The following is a 20821-nucleotide window of genomic DNA, read 5'->3' on the forward strand; positions in this document are numbered from 1 at the left end:
GGCCGGACATTGACAGGCTAAAATTCACTGAAAATGCTGCTCCAAACACCACTAGAAATGATGATGGAATTCTAAGCTTGGAAATGTATCCAAATATTAACTACAATGTGACTGCAGTGCCCATTTGTTTACTGAAGTTAGAGACCCGGATGTCTTATACGTGGACGTAGCAGGTTTCATGTTTACCATCCGCGAAACTGACACTCCAAACCACAGTGGGGTATTTAGAAGCTGGATATGGGTTGTGTGGTTGGTAGAAGTGACCATAGTCAGGAGAGACTGAAGCCATGATGAAGTGTTAATCCCTCTCGGATGGCTCGGTCTCGAAAGCAGAGTTTATGATGTATTAACCTCCTCATCCTGCAGCTGCCGGGAACGTGGCCAACCTCACCACTGGGTCCTCAGGGCACAGGGGACAGAGGCGCTACACGGATATGTGGCTATGAACAGGCAGCCGAGAACACAGGCGACTCAAGCAGACACGAGCTGGGGACGTGCTCACTCTCGCTATCTCATTCACTCGGTCTCACACATATTTGTCAGGCCAGGAGGACACGCTGGGCAGCGACAGAAGTAAGGATGCCCACATCTGTCCCCATGTGGCTTCCACCTGGACCAAAGGAAGTGAACTGAAAGATATGAAGGCCGGCAGGAAGAAGCCATGCTAGGACACACTGAACGGGTCAGAAGCTTGGACCTTTGAGGCTGTGAACACGACGCCCATTCTCGGCTAACGAGTCAGAGCTCCTAGGATACCCTTTTTATGCAGGCGTGGAGTGGCACAGCTGGGCAAGCTACCCATTTTTGCCATGTTCACTGTAAACCAGAGTGCTGGTATGTAGAGTCTAAAACCTGGATGCATAAAAAGTGAAAACAGGAGGATCAGGGTGTCCTGTAATTCCTAAGCTGTCAAGACAATTCTGCAAGACAGAAGCCTGAGGAGCAGGACTGTGGAGGAGGACCTGAATGAGGAGAGGAAAGACATATACCAAAGAGTAGGGAGGGTGACAAGATAGCACCCACACAACGGAAGGGTGACGGGTGTGTGGACGTGGTAGGGGAGACCCAAGGCCAAGGTGGAGATGCTGTCAGTCTCCCCCTGAAATTCTAACTGACTGATGCGTGCGGCCCAGCACTTGCCACCGGCCTTCCATCTTCACAGCAGACCACATCACTTACCAACTCAAAGAAATACTTGTGCACAATTCTGAGTCTGTCATGGCCACCGAAAGCATGTCAGACTATATGAGAAAGGAACCTTCTGTGTCAGTGACGAGGGTGTCCCCAGAGAAAAGATGTTCCCTGGAACTCAGGGATAGAGTCAGTCCCAGAATGACCTCTCGGGGCTGACATTCTAGCGGAGGGGACAGATACACTAACAAACAATGGGCTAGCGAGCACCCACTGTCTGTCAAGCAGAGTCGCCGCGGGAGAGCTCTGCCTGAGCTGAGCTGAGACTGAACAGAGGTGGGAGGAGCAGAAAGGAGGAGGAGGGAAACTGAGGCAGGGTATTCTTCCAAGTTGGATCTGTGGTAGGTGGACTGTGGACCAGAGAGCAAGGTGGGAAGAGAGCCGTGCTGGGGCCCCACAGGCAGTAGGGTTTGTGGCCTGCAGCCCCTCCTTGGCCAGCATTAGGACTGAGAGTTTCAGGCACGCCTTTAATCGGAGGCTGAGGTGGTCTGGAGTTCAATGGAAAGGATAACCAACCGTGGCAGGAATAGGAACAGGAGAGCCAAGGCAGCTGGGTGGGGGTGGGTGAGGAGGCTGCTCAGCACTGTGTGTAGGAAGGGGTGGTTCCATCAGAATGAGTGACAGCAGCAGAGAGGGGTACAGCAAGGGGAAGCGATGCTAGGAGTAGAGCATACCCTCATGACAAAGGGACACGCTCCCAGGTGGCTCCTAAGTTTCTAGCCAGATGATCGCATTTTCCAGTTTACTCAACAAAGAGCTCGCTGCAGAAGATCTTCAGTTCAGGTTCTGAGTATCTCTCAAATACCTGAGTGGGAGTCACAGGGGCCCGTTAGTAGCTCTTCCTGGATCTCTAAGAAGGGGCAGCTACGGATATTTAATGGGGGAATCACAGTCATGCTATAGCTGCTATACACCTAGGAGACAATATGATTTTGTCTTCTTGTTATTATAAGAGGGCCTATTTAATGCAGACTTAGAGGCCAGGCATCCTGGGTAGCACGGTGCAGGCCTTGGTGGGACCCTTCCACCAACCTTGGCTGTGTGGCTTCATGGCTGATGGCCATGTGAAAGGAAAAGACTCCAGAGAAACTGGAATCCCACCATCCTTCCGGGGTAGCCCTCAATGATGTCAGGCCCACACCTCCTGGGCGTGAAATCAGGGCATGGGAGGGCGGGCAAACCACATCCCAAACCATCACAGGCATGAGTTGGAGTCGTCGCGGACAGAGGCCAGTAGGAGGAGTGTTTCCTAGAGAAAGAGGCGTCTACAGTAAGAGCCGCTGAGCTGCTTAGGAGCCAATGGGAACTGCCTCCTGGGTATAAGGACTCAGGGTTCTTAGTAAGAAGCAGCTAGAAGAACTGACAGAGGGGAAACCAGATCGATGCGGGGAACACACTGAAAAGGAAGTAGGAAAAGAGGCAGCAGCGAGTGGCAACTGTCCTGAGAAGTGTGACCGAGAAGTAATACAGAGAAACACGAGCGGTAGCTGACAAGATAGATAAGGATCCAAAGAAGGCTGCCTGTGGCCCCGGTGTTATCTATCTATGTGAGGACGTGCTCATGCCCAGACACTCATCCATGGAGGCCGAAGGGTCACTAAAAACTAATTAATAAGGCTCCAGAGGAAGCAGGCCAGATCGGGACTCAAGGTACAGGTAGAGGAGGTGGCCCTGAAAGATATCACCTCTCCAAGTGAGGGAACGTGGAGGCTGCAAGCTCAGCTCGCAGGATGGTGGCCACGGGACAAGAATGTGGTTGCTTCACTTTTCTCTGTGAAGTGGGAACTGAGGTCATCTCCTGGGAAGTGAGACAGGACAGTGACCTTCTGCAGCAGCTGAGGTGACTTTCAGTTTCTGCAGAAGCATTTGCTGCTGGGGGCAGGTGAGGCAGCCACAACAAGGGTCAGTTAAAGCTAGGATCTTGCCGAAGGCTGAGGTGAAAAAGCCATAATGCAGAGAGGGTTCCCAGCTGACCTCTGAAGTCAAGGATGGGTAGGTTTCAGCAGATAGCAGGGTCTGGGAGGGACCAAGACAAACTGCATCAGGGGAATTCTCAGTTTGATGCTGAACAAGCAAAGAAAGTCTAGATGGTTGTGGAATAAATCAAACCAACAGCATTTCAGAAAGTGCATGGTGGTGTCACTGACTGGGACAATTGAAAGTACAGTTCAATATGGAGGAGGAGAACAGGTCACACGCCTCAGCTTGTGCTGATATATGAAACCGAGGAACTCTGGGCGATGTTGTTACGTGGAGCTGCTGCTAGAACTCTGAGCATAACTAGCCATTGTCACCGATGTTCTTCTCACTCGTTCACTCAGGCTGTGAAAGCTCCTGGAAAGAGCTGCACCGTCCATTGAACCTGCGGCAAGGCTGATTGGGAGATTCGAACTGCAGTGGCCTAGTTACAATGTATCCCGGGCTCCCTCTAGCCTTGCAAACAGCCATTCCTTGTCCACCGCTGTCTGAACCGACATCCTGAGACTAGCAGGTGAGCCTTTTGGACTGTATGAACAGAAGCCCCAGTTCCCACCAGTCTGTGGGCTCTGCAGTTTGGAGCTGCAGATCTCCACTTTGCTTTGCTGTAACCGGCCTACATACCGTTTCTACCAATGCACTTTTAGAAGTGTCTTGATCGATGATTTTCTTTGTTCTGTTAGTATAAAAATTTCTTCAAACTATTACCACACCAGCATTGGAATCTGAGGTAACCTAAATCTGTATCCTGGGACCTGGGTGCCCATGTTCAGCTTCAGCTCTTCTCCCTATGTTTCTGCACTGACAAATGGCAAGGTAGATAGTCCCAAGTGCTCTGCACGGCACCTAGCAACAAATGATCAGATTAGGTGTCCTAGGTGCTTTCAGGCAATGAGAATGAAGTGGGGTGGGAGGGTGCGGGAGAGTGGTGGTTAGGGAAGCGGGGGGCTAGGACAGAAGAGCTGCAGATGAAAATGGTATTTATCACCCCAACCAAACTGTGACAGGAACTCACACAACAAGGTCTAAAATAACTTCTAGACCGGGAACAGCCGGGGGCAGAAGACACCTGAACTCAGCTTCCCTTGCTTCTCCCAACCAGATCTATTTATTCCACTAAGCAGGGACCAGGATCGGGTTGAAAATGAAGGAGGAAAATGGCCGTGGGCGTATGGCAAAGTATTTTCCATAAGCGTGGTTTGTTTTGTTTTTTCCTTTCTGTCCCTAGATGCGGACTAGGTCCATCCTGGGCAGAGCTAAATACCTCCTTCTCCCTCTTGGCTCGCTTTTGTCGTCTGCCTTTGTTATGGCACACACCTGCAAACTCCCCCTGAACTGCTGCTGCTGCCCTTTGAAAGGCGAGATGTTTCTTTTCACTTCAAATTAAACAGCGAATGAACCAGGCAGCTTAATCCAGCTCTCAGAGAATGCTGAAGGTAACGCTGGGACAGAGCTCTAATAGCTGTACAGGAAAATTAACAAGCTAGATCAAAGGGTGATGCTAGCTGGCACTCGGGCACATGCATACAAGTTAGCAAGAGTTATTTTCAATTACTTTCCCATGGAATAAATGCAATTAATTTGGAAATTTAATTCTCGGTCTTCAGGGAGGTAAACCTAACAGTTTAACTGTAGATTATTTCCAAGCCATGGTTTATAGATGAAGGTGCACAATCAAGAGAAACGGAGGCGCCGACTGGAGGCGGAACTGAAAAAACATTTTTCTCAAACCCCACCCACCGGCATGGCTGAGTCCTGCTCAGACTGACACACTGTAGGGACTACATATTCTTCCCCAGAAATCTTCCCTGTCCTATCCTTGAAGGGAAGAAAAAAAGAGGCAAGGCGTGCCAGGGTTCGTGCCTGAGAACGAAGGGAAGCCAAAGCCCTCCTTTCAGAGACTGTGGTCAGACAGAGGAACCAACTTCCTCTTTCATTTTAAAATGTAGGTGTGCTGGCTAGTTTTATGGCAACTTGACACACGCTAAACTCAAGCGAGAGGAGGGAACCTCAATTAAGAAAATGCCTCCATAAGATCAGGCTGTATGCAAGCCTATAAGACGTTTTCTTAATTAGTGGTTGACGGGTGAAGGCACAGCCCATTGTGAGTGATACCTCCCTGGGCTGGTGGTTCTGGGTTCTATAAGAAAGCAGGCTGAGCAAGTCAGTAAGCACACCCCGCCATGGCCTCTGCATCACTTCCTGCCTCCAGATTCCTGCCCTCTTTGAGTTCCTGTCCTGATTTCCTTTAATGAAGGACTAAGATGTAGAAGTGTAAGCCAAGAAAGCCCTTTCTTCCCCAATTTGCTTGGCTGTGGTGTTTAACCACAGCAATGGTAACCCTAAGTAAGACAGTGGGGATGATGTGTGAGGGACAGAACATGGCACCCACATAAGAAACCATGTTTAAAAATAATCCCAGAGCTTTGGAGTTGGAGGCAGGAGGATCAGAGTGTTCAAAGTCAGCCTAGGCTATAAAGAGAGAGAGAAATGAGAGGGGGGGGGGAATCTCATAAGAAATAAATAAACAGAAACAACAAGAACAGAAACCCTGGTTGATAAGATGGCTCAGCAGATAAAGTGCGTGCTGCTCAAGTCTGGCGACCTAAGTTCAATTCCCGGAAGTAGGCACAGGCAGAAGGAGGAGAAATGACTGAACAATGCTGTCCTATGATCCCCCACACATGTGCCTAGAACGTGTGCCTCACTCGTAATAAGAAATAAAGGTTTTTTTGGTGGCGGGAAGGTGGGGGGGGGGATAGAAGGGAGGGGAAACTGTGGTTGGTATGCAAAATGAAAAAACTTTTAAATAAAAAATTTAAAAAAAGAAATAAAGTTATAAAGAAGAAGGAAAAAAGAATAATTCCATGAGTGCCAGGTGCTGATTCAGGAACCCAGTGAGGGATTGCATTCTATCCCATAAGAAGCATGCAGGCAAGGGCAAGGGCAAAGGGACCATACATGACTGGCCCTAAACATACTCGGTGTTACTCTGTTAACGTTGTGTGTGTGTGTGAGTTATACATGTGTGTGCACATGTGGAGGCCAGAGAACCTGGACTGAACCTGGAGCTCGCTGCTTCATAGACTGGCTGGCCAACAAGCCCCCGGATCCTGCTGTCTCCCCTCCGCAGGGCTGGGGTTACAGACAAACACTATCACACACCTCACCCAGCGCTGGGCACTGCCCTCTGGTCCTCATGTTTGCATAGCTGGCACTTCATCGACTGTGCCACCTCGCCAGTGCCCTTATTAATCACTTCACACTCACACACTTTAAAGACAATGGTTCAACTCCCAGGCACTTCCTTTAAAGCTGTACCACCCTCATCCTAGCGAGACTGTACAAGATTGGACTTTGATTACAGGATGCTATGTTTCCTCACTCATTCAACCCCTATCAGAAGCCATATCTGATGGGAGCTGCACACTGGGAAGCACCACACACTGTAAATACGGTTTCGACATCTCAGGTCCATCAGCCAGTCATTCGCCATACGGCCACTCCCAGGAGCTGTGACAGACACAGGGACCACTGTTACCTGAGCTATGACATCTGAGATGGAGGCGCATCCCACCAGGAAACTGTATTTGTGTTTTAAGAGAATGCCAGCGTGGGTCCAGGCCTGCCGGAAAGAACAGAATTTTCAGTGAGAGGTACAGCTGGGATTATGGTGTGTCTTACCTTATGGCTTAGTAGGTAGTCCTAAAATACACTCCAAAAATCATAGCAGCAGTTTGATTAGCCTTTCACCTGTAAAATAACTTCATCCAGCAGCTGGCTAGCTCCACGCTGGATTCTGAGTGGAATGAGTGACTGTGCACATTCATTCAGTAGCACTAACTAGGAGGTATGCCAAACGGATGGGTTGGTCACCATGGCTGGAAGCCGAGAAACCGCCAAGAGTGGAGACCCAGGATCTCCTGGACAGTGTGACCCCCAAACGGCCTGTCCTTCCAGAAAGCACATGAGAGCAAGGGTTCTAAGGTGGTTCTGAGAGACTGACATCAACTATGTGGCGATACTGACTCCAAGATCAGAACTTGGCTTTGTGTGTTTGAGGGAGGCTGAAGGAAGTCATAAAACAGGAGCTAGCAAGCCTGAGCTCAGTGGGTAGCAGGTGTGGAGATCGATGCTCACAGCAGGATCTGGGTAAGAGCTTCACATCTTACCTTAATGGCCAATTTGGACTGACAGACTGTATTGGTTAGATTTTTGTCAGCTTGACACAAGCTAGGGTCATCACAGAAGAGGAGATCTCAACTGTGAAAATGCCTCTAACAGAATGGAATGCAGGCCAAGTCTAGGGGGAGTTTTTGATTGAGAGTTGATATGGAAAGGCTCAGCCCACTATGGACAGAGCCACTCCTTGACCAGTAGGCCTAGGCTGTACAAGAAAGCAGGCTGAACAAGCCTTAGGAAGTAGCGCAGTCAGCAGTGTTTCTGCGTGGTCTCTGCTTGCTTGGTTCCTGCCTTGGCTTCCTCAGCAGTGAACTGCAACTGGCAGTTGTCAGAGGAAACAAAACCTTTCCTCCCCCAGCTTCCAGCCATGGTCTTAATCCCAGCAATAGAGAGCGAACTAGAACAGAGAGAAACGACTTGACGTCTCAGCTGATTGCAATGGCAAGTCATTGGGTCTGGGACAAGAACTTGTAACACAGTGGCTTCATCTACTTCCTTTCCCGGCTCTGGAGTCTCAAGGTGTCAAATGTCTAAAAGACACATAGATAACACTTGTGAATAGCACCTCGTAGGTGGCCTTGTTGTCTTAATGTCATGGGGGGGGGGACTTCATGACTTCTAACAATTATCTCCCCAGCCAAACTGTAAGGATGGTGCTGCAGGTATGTGCTGCATGCCCACATGTGCAGAATCGTGCAGAGGTGAGATGATTGCTTTTGACAAATACTCAGCATTTTGTCTTTTATTAGCAGTGTCTCATTGTTCTACTGGGGCCTTCAGAAGAATTTGAGTAAAACATGAAGGAGAAACTCATCAAGACAGATACTCCAATATTGTGCTGGGTGACTCTCCAAATTACTTGGGACTAGAGTTGTTACAGATTTTAAATTCTTCCAGACTTTGTTTCGTGTGTGTGTGTGTGCGCATGTGTGTGTTAGTGTGTGTGTGTGTGTGCATACATATACACAGATAAATAGATATAGATAGAGAGACATAGACAGATAACCAGGAGTTGAGACCAAGATCTAAACACAAAATTTGTATTCTTATACAAAGAGTCTGACAGTAAATTTATACAGCATTTAAAAGACTTTCGCATGTGAATTAGTCTCACACATGAATGTATGGTTTCCCGCATGTGGCGTCATTCAGCAAGCTTTAGGTTTTGAGAAGTTAGCATCTGGGATTTGGGATGAGGGAAACTCAACCTGTACTGAGCTTTAAAAATGGTACGGTGGTGAAGAAAAACAGCTGGCAGGGACAGAAGGCAGAGCAGCTAAGAGTCTGCGACTCCCTTCTATGAAAAGTCATGAGTTCCCAGAATTCACTGTATAATTACAGCTCTCTGTTTAGATCCCCACTTCCAGTTCACCGGGTGGACAGACTGACATCATAGGTCCAGTCTATCCAGTTCAATCTTAACTCTTTCAGCATCAAGACTTGATTCTGATCTCTGATGAAGCCACCTACATGCACCGGGTTCCTGGTGTAAAAGTGTGGGGTATGGGGACTGCATGGCCCCTGTGAACTATCCTTGGGTTCACCTGCATTAGCTACCAGAGCAGCACAGCTGGCCAAAGTCATAAAAGGAAAATTCAGGCGCAGGTGGTCACAGGCGACCCAATTCTCCCACCAACGGTAATTTACAGAGGAGCCAATGGAAGAATTTATTGCTAGGTATTAAATGTTAATTTTGGATTGTCTCTTTATAGCTATTGCTAAGAGAAAAGAACAAAGCCTTCCCTTCACGACCACTGACATAGGATTCATGACAGCTCTTTCTTTGTGTTGTAAGCCTGGTAACTAACTGATGACAGCTCACCAGAATGTTCAGGAGAAGCAATGTTGTGAAACCCGCAGGTTTGCATCACACAGGCAGCCAGTGTATGAGAAAGCTAGCCTCATCTCCTGCTACCGAACCAACCAGAATAAACAATTGAATCAAAACTTCCAATTGTGTTTTCTTGCAGCCTGCTAGACCTTGTGGCATATATATATTTATGATAAATTGATAAGACACCCGTTAAAGCTCAAGGGTCCGTTGGAACCCACCTACACTCTAGGTGAAAATGGTCAGCTGCTGGGGGAATGAGCTCGATGGTGCCTCAAAAAATTAAAAAAATATGTAAGTACCAGACAATCTAACAATCCCACTTCTGGACGAGTACCCCAAAGACCTAAAAGCAGGGACTCAAAGGATATTTGTACACTCACATCCATGGCTTTGCTCGCAGTAGCCAACATGGAGAAGGATATAAATGAACACATAGGCAAAATGAATTTTATCTAGATGAGGAAATATCATTCCGCTTCATAAAGGGATGAAATCCTGACAATTTCTGGAGCACAGAGAGAACATTGATGCTATCTATAATAAAATCAGCCACTCATGAGAGAATGAACACAGTTTGGGTCCCCGTGAGTGGGGTCTTAATATAGTCCCATTCACAGTCACGGGAGGTAGCGCATGGTTTCTGGGAGAGGGTGTGGCGAGGTGGAATTCCTGTTTAATGGGAACAGCTATAATATGCGACATAAAGGCGCTCGCTCGCACAGAAACACGATGCTCTTCTGCCACTGAACCAGACACATAAAAAATGCCCAAGACAGTGAATTCTATGATGAACATATTCAGCCGTTAAGAAAAAGGAAAGCGCAGGCTTTCTCTGCTTACCATAGCGTCCATAAAAGGGAAGGCAGCGAGATACAGGAAGGCTCTTCGTGTTTTGCTCCCCACAGACTCGTCCACATGATGTAGCTTGTTGATGATGTAGTACCCTAAGTCACTGTAGGCTACAAGGGACCGAAACAGACATGGTGTTTAGAAAAAGCTAGTTTACATGATTTTTACTGAAAGCACTTAAAACAATTTTAAATGTCACATCTGCTTGTTGTAGAGAAGTGAAAAAAAAAACAACAACACCATCAGAGACCCACACAGAATCTCATTCTTCTGCTGGTGGGTGGGCAGAGCTGCTGGCTACCCAGTACTTTTACTGGTATGCTGGTAAGCATGTGAGTTTCAACACGTATCTCTAAGGAGGTCAGACTGCACACTCCCTTCTAAACCACAGCAACTCTGAATAGTGTCTTCCCACTCACTGAACGACTCTCAATGAGTTGATTTACCCAATTTCCTATTGTGCATCTGTGGTATCATTTGACTGCTCGGTGGAAATAGCTAAAGCTAAATATTTAAATTTATTAGGTATTCACAAAGAGAAAATTTCTGGAATTTAGCATTTGTTTTCAGCACAAGTTTTGACACCTGACAGCACTCAATGCCACTGCTTTGGGAGGAGGGTGTCCGGTACTGGAAACTGTCTGTGTAATAGAAAGAGATCTCCAGAGGGTATTTGGGGAGTCCTCCTGCATCCAGACTGGTCATGGTGTGGAAGTGAAGCACAGAGGGACCCCAATATATACACAGGGTGTATTCAAGCCCAACAGATAAGAGGTAAAGATGGAGGCATGGAGGATCCTGACAGATGCCATCAGCAAAGACAAAGGGACGGACTACAGGCTTGAGCTCACAGATGCGGTTAAGACAAAAATGTGCCGATGTTCTTCAAGGCTTTACAAGGGCTCTACCACACATGTCCCGCACTCACAACTACAGCTGTGCATGCACGTGACACCTAGATGCAACTCTGAATTCACAACGGAGCCAAGGGGAAAATAAGACCCCCCATGTCGGAGTTTGGGGGGGTGGGTGACTTATCACCACACAAACCAGTCAGTGGAGATAACGCTCCTTTGTCAGGGTTGGTCTTGAGTCACACGAGATTTTGTAGTAATGTGACCTTAAAAAAGTGACTTTTAGGAACCTGAAATGTATCACCGGGAATTGCAGAGGTCACAGTGGGCATGCAGCTGAAGGAGTGAAGATGGTTCTGATGTCCAGAGAACAAGTCAGGGTTGAGGTGACAATGGCAAAGGTGAGCAAGGGTGTTGGGTGAGGAGAGTGGTGAGTCTATCAAGGCCACTGAGGAGCCAGAAGAGAAGCCCAGGGAGAAGACACCCTGAAGCAAAAGAGGAGCTCGGGGAACATGAGACTGTCACAGCAAGGGGTGGGGAGGGGACAGCTGTGCTCGGATCTGCCATCTGGATCAGAAGCCGACAGAGATGAGGCACAGGCAGACAGGAGGCCCGAGTTGACCCTGGAAAACAGCGTGAGAGCTTTAGTCTGGTCTGCAGTGTGGTACAACCAGCCTGGCGGTCAGCTGATGGAAACACAAAGCCAGGAAGTAAGGATCCTGCATCTCACACACAATCTACTCTGGGGACAGAGCCGTGGACATTTTCTCTTTATCATTGCTGCTATTTATCTGTGTGTGTGCTTTTATGTCATTGGCAAATGCTCACTTGTGCAGGGTCTTGCAAGGAGACAGTCTTGACCTACCCATACAAGCGTCCCTATTCTGGCAGAAACCACTGGAATGGAAAGGTCAGCGATGCCACAGGCAAGAGCATGGGGCCGCTATGAATAGCTGGCGAGCGAAAATCCCCTGATAAAGGTTACAGTCCATGGAGCAAGCCAGCGGACAAGACTTGACTACAAGGCTGACGCTGGGGACCCTGGGAAGGGCTGAGGGCCAGAACGATAGTGACATGGGCAAACCATGTCTCCCTGAAGTTCAAACATCAAAGTCCCAACCTCTGGCCCTCAGAATGTGACCTTATGTAGCTACAGGACTATGGCAAATATAACAAGATGAGGTCATACTGGAGTGGGTGTTCAATCCAACATGACCAGTGACCTTGTGAAAAGGGAGCGATTGGATACAAAGACAGCTATGCACAGGAAAAAAAAATCCTTGTGAGGGTAGAGACTGGGCAATGCAGTCTCATGCCAAAGGCTGCCAGGAAAGTCTCAAAACCAAAGGACAAGCAGAGGGCAGCTGTCCCTCGAAGTGCTCAGAAGGAATCCGCCCTGTCTACACTTTGACCTCAGGCTTGCTGTCTGCAGAGCTGTAAGACTGTACACTTCTGTCGCTGAAGCTACACGGTCTGTAGTGTTTTGACACAGAGGCCGTACCAGTGACTACAGCAGGGTTCCGAGGAAGGTGTGGCAGCAAGGAAAGATGGGGCGGCGAATGTGTGTGGCTGACAGAAAGGCGTGTGATCTGCACCTGTTACCTGCGAATAGGGAAAAGGATGAAAGCGAGCACCCTGACTCTGGCAGTAATGCATTTTAACTGTAGCATCAAGATGGGGGCTTTGTGTAAGATATCTGGGTTAATGGCGGCTTAAGGACGGTGGGGTTCTTGAACCTTTCTCTTGGCACTGTCTCAGGAATGTAAGTTACCACTCTTGTTCTTCCAGCTCCTGGGGCTGCCTGGCTCCATGGGCCCCGCTTCAGAGCATCTGGGACTCATGGGCACAAGGGCTATTCTGCTTCTTTCTGCTTTAGACCCTTCTTCTTTCAGCTACTAAAGGGGAAACCTGGAGGCCAGAGACAGTGGTTTTTTTTTTTTTCCTCAGATTTTTTACTTATTCTTTCATTGGGAGAAGAATCTGATTGTAACTCAGTGGCTTTTCCCACCTGGATACTGTGTGTATAAAATCCCAGGACCTGTTTCCACCTCATCTCTTCTGTCCCCAGCTCCACCCTCCTGGGGCAGCCTTTGAGCTAGTTCCAGCTCAGCCAATGCTGGTGGCTGGGGTGATTTGTGTAAAATGCTTTGCATAGTCCCTAATGACTATTTAGTAGGCTTCAGCTCCTAACAACTGCCTTACCAAGACTGCTTTGCAAACTAGGCTTCCTCCTGAAGAGGAGAGAGCTATAAAACAAATTAAACAGAGCCTCTGAGCAGATGACACAGGCTTTACGACTGCAAACAGCAGGAGGACGACACTGACTCAACCTATGGACTGGCAGAAGGCTCAAAACTAGACCAGACAAAGAGAGGAAGGCCCTTCAGATGATCTCATTACCCCAGCCAACTGAGAACATCCCCTTTGCAATCAGTGGTTCTCAAACTTGCAGGACTAGTAGCTACCAGCTCTTATAGCAAACTGTGAAATATTCATATTAATGAAAAATAGTCTAATAAAGAATATCTTCTGGGAACTGAGACCCCTATCAATTTCAGCAACATTATAATATATTCAATTCCAAGATGTAAAATTCAGAACAGGTAGAACACCTGTTCTAATTCAAATTTCTAAGGTATCGATGGGTAAAAATCTCTCCAGGACCATTTACTGACCCATTGAGTCCTACTTAGGAGGGTTTTTGTAGGAGCCTACACGTTCATCCTGGGTCTCTAATGGATGTGTTGCTTCCAAAGAGTATGTGTTTACATGGCTGATAAACCACATTTAAATCTCCTCAGCAAATATGCGTTGAATGACTTATTCAGATGAGGCGCTGTGCCAATCACTCAGCTGTAAAGGAGACAGCTTTCTGCACACGACTGGAACACTGATATTTAACAGACTCAACTACATTCCGTCCCGGGCAGGGTTTGCCCAGAAAGCATAGGGATGGGAGATGCACATAAGGCCAAGTCCTTGGAGCAATACCCTGGGACCATGTATAATGTAAGCAATGTGAATATAAGATTGTAGCATGAAATTCAAAGCCTCGCTGGTATAACACTTGGCAAAGTGGGGATCAGTGTAAATTACTATGGGTACTGGCTTCTCACTAGAGGGTATGTCTATTCCTGAGTGAAAAACCACGATATAACCTGGGCTTTGATAACTATAAATTGAAAACATTGATAAATCCATCATGCCCAAAAGAAGGGATTGTAAAAATGTTCTCAGATCTTCCCGCCCCTTTATAGCAACGTTCTTTATGACTTTTTGGCTTCTTTTGTCACATGTTGTATAGTTTATGTGCCCACCCCTTGACCCGAAGCTGGTCAACAATGTGCTCTGGTCAGCCAGTCGTGTTAGAGTGTCTCTGATTCCTGACTTCAGAATGTTCTTGCCTTCACGCTGACAGCTGGAGCCCAGCCACATCCATCCAAAGAAGCCCAGACAATGCTACTGGACTAGGAAGGAAAGGAGCTCAGCAGAGATCACAGGGCCATCCCCAGAGAGCACCCTCAATATCAGTTAAGTTACACCCTGATCTTTAACTGCCCACAGGGGTGCGAGCCCAGTAAAGTCCAGAAGAATCCCCCGGACAGCCATGATTGGTAGAACAAAAGTGAACATTTGCCTTAAAAGCTAATAAGTCCTGGATGGCTTTTGTTTTCTCTTTTTTGTTTGTTATTTCGAGTCAAAGTCTCATGAAGTCCAGGCAGGGCTCAAACTCATGCTGTAATGAGGATGTAACGGGTCTTCTGGTCCCCCTGCTTCTACCTCCCAGGTGCTAGGATTATAGGTGTGCAGCACCACACTGGGGCTCACATATGGAGCTTGGCAAATATTCCACTTTCTGAGTAACATCTCCTGACCCCATGGTGGGTTGTCAGATAATAAACGAAATGGCTTATTCCTAATACTCTGATTGGTGTGATTTTCTATATGGCACCCATCCACCCTTCCTAGGGCTGGTCTGTGATTCGTAAGTGGGAAATCTGAAAAGCTAAGCCAGACAGAAGGAACATTCTAGAAATTACTAGAAATTATTTTAGTTACCCACAATAAGAGCCTGTGTGTGTTCAGTTCCCCTGCTGGCTCCCTAGGTTCCCTCAGAGCATGAAGCTGGTCCCCACTGGGAACAAATATAAAGAAAGCTAAAGGCACACAACAGCCCCTCCATCTGCATGAACGAGGAAGCCAGAAAGACTCACAATGGACGACAGTAATCTGGGCTCAACCAAAACTACCTACAATATCAGGTCAGTGGCCTGTCCTCACTACAGGCTCGCTAAGAGCAAGCAATGGGATATTACTTGCATCATGACTGCCAGGCTTAATTCAAATCACTGCAGTCTGTGACTCCAGGAAGAAGTTCCGGCTATGACGAAACTCCAAAGGGATGCTGAGTGGCAGCCACCCAACACATACGTTCAAAGCTTGTAAGGTTCAGTTAGCTAGAGACAGGCTGTGGTGATGGAGGTGGGTCTTGTATTAACATTCTGCAGGACACAGCAGAAAGTGACTGAACTGTCTTTAAAATTTTCCTGCTTCGCCAGGCGGTGGTGGCGTACGCCTTTAATCCCAGCACTTGGGAGGCAGAGGCAGGCGGATCTCTGTGAGTTCGAGACCAGCGTGGTCTACAAGAGCTAGTTCCAGGACAGGCTCCAAAACCACAGAGAAACCCTGTCTCGAAAAACCAAAGCCAAAAAAAAAAAAAATTTTTCCTGCTTCATGGAAATGTCTGCTAAAAACTATGGTCCTGTAGGCTAAAGATGGATGCCCCAACGGTATAGAGGAACTCTGGGTGACTGTCCAGGCAGCAAGATGTGTCTGTCATTTCTAGAGATTTCTTATTTCTTGTTTGCTTAGGTAATATTATATCCTTCTGGAGTCTTTGATGGAGTTAAAAAATGGTTAGTTATAGTTATAGTTTTCCTTAGTTATGATAAAAGATAAAATAGATATAAATATTGTAACTGTAATTCTTGCTTGATAACTGTTTTGCTATATGTAATCTTACTATGTTAAAGTAAAAGCCTTTCTTTTTTGTTTAAACAGAAAAAGGAAAAATGATGGAGGTGGGTCTTGTATTAATCTGTTGCTTTCATTCGTTAATTAATAAACTGCCTAAGCCCATTTGATAGGCCAACCCTTAGGTGGGTGGAGTAAACAGAACAGAATGCTGGGAAAAAGAAGCTGAGTCAGGGAGTCACCATGATTCTCCCACTCCAGACAGACACAGGTTAAGATCTTTCCTGGTAAGCCAGCTCATGGTGCTACACAGAATATTAAAAATGGGTTAGATCAATATGTAAGAGCTAGCCAATAAGAGGCTAAAACTAATGGGCTAGGCAGTATTCAAAAAAATACAGTTTCCATGTAATTATTTCGGGGCATAAGGTAGCCATGTGGGCTGCTGGATACCGGGGACGCAGCCCCGCCGCTCATATTACAACACTGTGGGTGTGCAGGGGGCTGACAGGGACTTTACAGCTACAGAGACTTCGAGATGTAAAGTCTTCCAAATCCAGCACAGCTCCAGCTGTCTACGCATCTGCTCCATGGCATGAGGTCGGTAGGGTGTCGCTAAGTAAGAGCTGGGACCATCTTTCCCTCATGAGTTCCACCAGGCTTTCTTAGAGGAAAAGCCTATGTGGTTGGTGAAATCTGCTCCAGCTATGTCTGGAAACTGACACTCATGTGCAGAACTGTCAGGGACGAGAGAATGCCTGCTTCTCTCTCCGGTGGTAAAAAGAGAAAGAAAAGTCAGAAAACAAGCATGGAGGAAGAAGACGACATTAGCTACTGCCCAGGCAACGAGAAGGACCCACAGCAGGTTCTTTCCTTTCCTGGGACAAGAACAACTAATAACAGATGATGCAACAAAGAGCATCCAGTGAACACAGTCTTGTAGCCACTAACTGGTGCACAGAGATGATGTCCGCACTCTAGTAGCCACTAACTGGCGCACAGAGATGACATCAGCAATCGTGTAGGCCCTAGCTAGTGCACAGAGATGATGTTAGCAGTCTTGTAGGCACTAACTGGTGCACAGAGATGACATCAGCAGTCTTGTAGGCACTAACTGGCACACAGAGATGAGTTCAGCAGTCTGGTAGGCCCTAGCTAGCACACAGAGATGATGTTAGTAGTCGTGTAGGCCCTAACTGGTGCACAGAGATGAGCTCATCAGTCTTGTAGGCCCTAGCTAGGGCACAGAGATGACATCAGCAGTCTTGTAGGCACTAACTGGTGCACAGAGATGATGTCCGCACTCTTGTAGCCACTAACTGGCACACAGAGATGAGCTCAGCAGTCTTGTAGGCCCTAGCTAGGGCACAGAGATGATGATGTTAGCAGTCTTGTAGGTACTAGCTAGGGCACAGAGATGACATCAGCAGTCTTGTGGGCACTAGCTGGCGCACAGAAATGAACCTAAGGTGCCAAGTCTGTAGTCAATTTTTCAGATATGGACACGGTTCAACTTGAAGCCCCTCTGAGTGAAGATGACCCCCCTGGGGTCAGTAATCATTAGCATCAATACTAAAAAGACTGGGCACGTTAGTCACTTTCTTAAAATTCATGCTCATTGTTAGCGTTTCTGCAGTCTTTGGAAATATCACGGAATGACACACAGTATTTAAAAAATAATCTTAGATACCTAGCTAAACAAGGCATCAAGCACAGCTAGAAAACAGCCGATTTTTCTAAATGTGAAATAAGATTTTTAGAGACCACGGGGTTTAAAGATTCACAGTAAGAGCACAGTGATCTCTACTGGTTAATTTAACATACATGAACACAGCATAAATCTGCCTTACTCCATATGGATATCCTGAGGCATCACAAGTGTGTCCACGGGTGGCAAAGGCATATAAAAGGCATCTATATTAGGCACCCATCACAACACTTCCCTTCCTGGCTTCCTAGCTCTATGCTGCTCTTCCCCACTGCCCCACCCTTTCCCTCCCTGATGCTCTTTGGTTTCCCTGTGTCCAGCAGATCTCTTCCTGGGCTCAGGCTCTAAGCTCTGGCTGGTTGCCTGACTCCGGCTCCAGCACATGGCAGTCATCCCATACCTGTTAAATTCAGGACTAGACTCATTTTCTTTGTCCCCTTTCCTCTGTGTTATAAACACATGGCTACGTCCACCTTCTCTTCATTTCCTTTCCAAGGGCTTGTCCTTTGTTTTATTACTACCAGGCCCTAAGCCCTCTCAAGTCTGGGGCGCGAAAGGTCCTCTTCTTTGCCTTTGGCTTACTCAAAGCTCTCACTGGCGGAAATCCGCTTATGCTAGAGCTCTAGAAATGGACACTGAACACACACACTTTACCACTGGCTACATATACTTGGGGAGAGGGGTGGAGTTGGTCATTGTGTTTTGCACATATTTCACTTCTAGTTCCTTAAGGTTCAGTACACATTCTGTTGAACACTGAGAGGTGGAGGCTGAGCCATCTGAAGGGAGGGAAACAATGCTAATTCTAACTCCCATTCTTCTGCAGTCCCCAGGAAGGGAATTTGGGGACTAAAGTCCCACCGTTCAAAGAGGAAGACAGATACCAGTTATACAGATGGTGCGTTTGCACAGGTGAAGCGGTCCACATCCTTCTTAACATCATTTCACAGAAACGTAGATGAACTCTGTGCATGACAATGTTTACCAAATGTGAAGAAAGCCTCGTGCTGGGGACAGTAACTAATATCTCAAAGAGTGAAACCAACAGGGGAACCAAAGAGTGAAATGAAAAGCAACCATAAAATTGGCCCCGAAATAAAAGAAACCACCGAAAATATATGGCAGTGCTTAACTGTAAATCAAATGCTAGATAGAAATAGTAGATTATATTAGTAGATAAGTGAGCACTGGAGACTTCGATATAGACAGACAACAAGCAGACACACACGCATGTGCGTGCACACACACACACACCCCTTTGGTAGTATGAGGCACTGAACTCGGGGCCACACCCACACTCAGCAAATGCTCCCCAACTTTAGCTTTAAACTGTAGCATTGGCAAACTGCTAGAAAAGACGGTCAAATTCTTGACTGCATTAGATAGATGACTAAGAAAAACTTTGACGAGGTCCTGTTCTAATACATTAGCTCCTTCAGAGCCAGTCTGTGTGAACATTCAGGCCCAACCCTCAAAAGAAAGGAGCCCTCTTGCTCTGTGCTCTTGGGTGTCCTTATAAACGCCATGTAAAGCTGCACCAGAAAGATGGCACAGTGCCTGCTTCACAAACATGAGGGCCTATGTTGGGATCGCCAGTGACATGTAAAAAGCTATGTGGCTGGGCACATTGACAGCACCAGTGTTGGGAGGGGGAGTCAAAAAGATTTGTGGAACTTGCTGGCCTGCCAGACTAGACAGATTGGTGAGCCAAGGGACAGGAAGAGATCCTGTCTCGAAACAAACAAGACAAAATGGTGTCGGGGTTAGGGGTGGGGGCTAAAGAAGACAATTCATGTTGACCTCTGGCTCCATGAACACATGTGCACATACACCTACATGTATATGTTCATGTACACACATACAACACACACACACAAGGACTTCAGGAAAAGAGTTTAGTTCATTAAAGCAGTGAAAATATAACACCTGCAGAAACAATCAGTCTAGTTTTGTCTGAGAAAAGAATACAGAGAAGCTCAGCTTATGCCCAGATTTCTCTGTTGCATATTTCTATTCTGGCATTAAAAAGCTCCGTGCGTTTCTGCTTATAATTTTCCTGCTGGCATGTCCTGCCCAGGCAGGGCGTACATGATAAGAATTGCTGCCCATTTGGTCTCAGCCCCTGACGTAGATGATGGAAGGCACGGGGCTCACACCATGGCTTCTCAACTCAAGCAGAGGTAAGTATGTGGGTTTTCACAGCTGAGTCAGTGTCCCTTGCTACAAGCCTAGCTAGGAGCCGACTGTCTGCACCCTCGCTAAGAGGTGAAAATGGGTTTTGGTGTACACAGGTGAAATGTACCTAGAGCAGGAAACTGCACTGTAGGGAAACATTCACTGATGTGAGAAAATAGGAAGGAGAGGAGGAAGGTGCAGGGTCTGGGAGGAGGGAGAGCTGCGGTACAGAATACGGAAGACTGGGAAAGATCTCACAAACGCCAGAGAGGAGAAGCAGAGAAGAATGTGTGCAAAGATGCCTGGTACAAAAGAGCAAAAAGGGGAGAGATTCACCCATGGGGTTGCCAGAGATGTCGCACAGGGAACTGAGAGTCTAGCAGTGGGGTTTCAAAATAAACTGCTGTGTACTTCTAAGAGAGAAGTAAAAGGAATAGAAGTATTAGCTGTAAAAAAAAAAAAAGTCAAGCGTAGCAAAAATATTTATTTCGTATAATTGGGGTAAAGAGTACATTTGATTTAAATCTAAGATCTTATCGTTTTAAATTTTCCATTTGAAATGGAAAAACAATTGGCTCGGGCTATATTTCAGCAGGGAAAATGTTTGTCTGTTATGTTTGTAGCCCTGTGGTGCATCCCCATTGCTGCGTGAACTGAGCGTGGAGGTGCACGCCTGTAACCAGAGCTCCGAAGGGTAAGACAGGGAAGTCAGAAGTTCAGGGTCAATCTGAGTTACAGGACATGTCTAGGGTGCCTTGGATTCATAAGACAATATCGTACGATTGTCAAGCTTAGAGTTAATATTTTCCTCATGGCTGTCAATAACACAGTCTGTCCAGTCTTTCTCATTCTTGGTAGTTGACAGACAGTCATGAGCTATCATACCAAAGTCTTATCCAATTGTGGCTAAAATAGAGGACGTTGGATGTATTTAGGTCCAAATAAAAAGCAAAAATGAATTAATTTACTTATTTAGGCAAGACCCTTATTTTAAAATGGATGACATTTTCAATACATACCCTGACTTTGGAAATGACTCAAATGCAATGTAACCGCAGAAATTGTGTCCATACCCTC

The 20821-nt window shown here is 46.8% G+C and overlaps 1 protein-coding gene across 1 annotated transcript in view; it reads right to left on the reverse strand.

Annotated features, from left to right (window-relative positions):
- Window positions 1–20821, reverse strand: part of Ankh (ANKH inorganic pyrophosphate transport regulator) — a 130048-nt gene that overhangs the window by 29994 nt on the left and 79233 nt on the right. The window contains exons 3-4 of the mRNA XM_057789619.1: window positions 10025–10143; window positions 6710–6793 (exon numbers count right to left, since the gene is read on the reverse strand). Coding sequence (XP_057645602.1) covers window positions 6710–6793; window positions 10025–10143 — 203 coding nt within the window. The remainder of the gene's footprint in view (window positions 1–6709; window positions 6794–10024; window positions 10144–20821) is intronic.

The sequence above is a fragment of the Chionomys nivalis genome, chromosome 15 (genome assembly GCF_950005125.1).
Source record: "Chionomys nivalis chromosome 15, mChiNiv1.1, whole genome shotgun sequence".
Classification (NCBI taxonomy): domain Eukaryota; kingdom Metazoa; phylum Chordata; class Mammalia; order Rodentia; family Cricetidae; genus Chionomys; species Chionomys nivalis.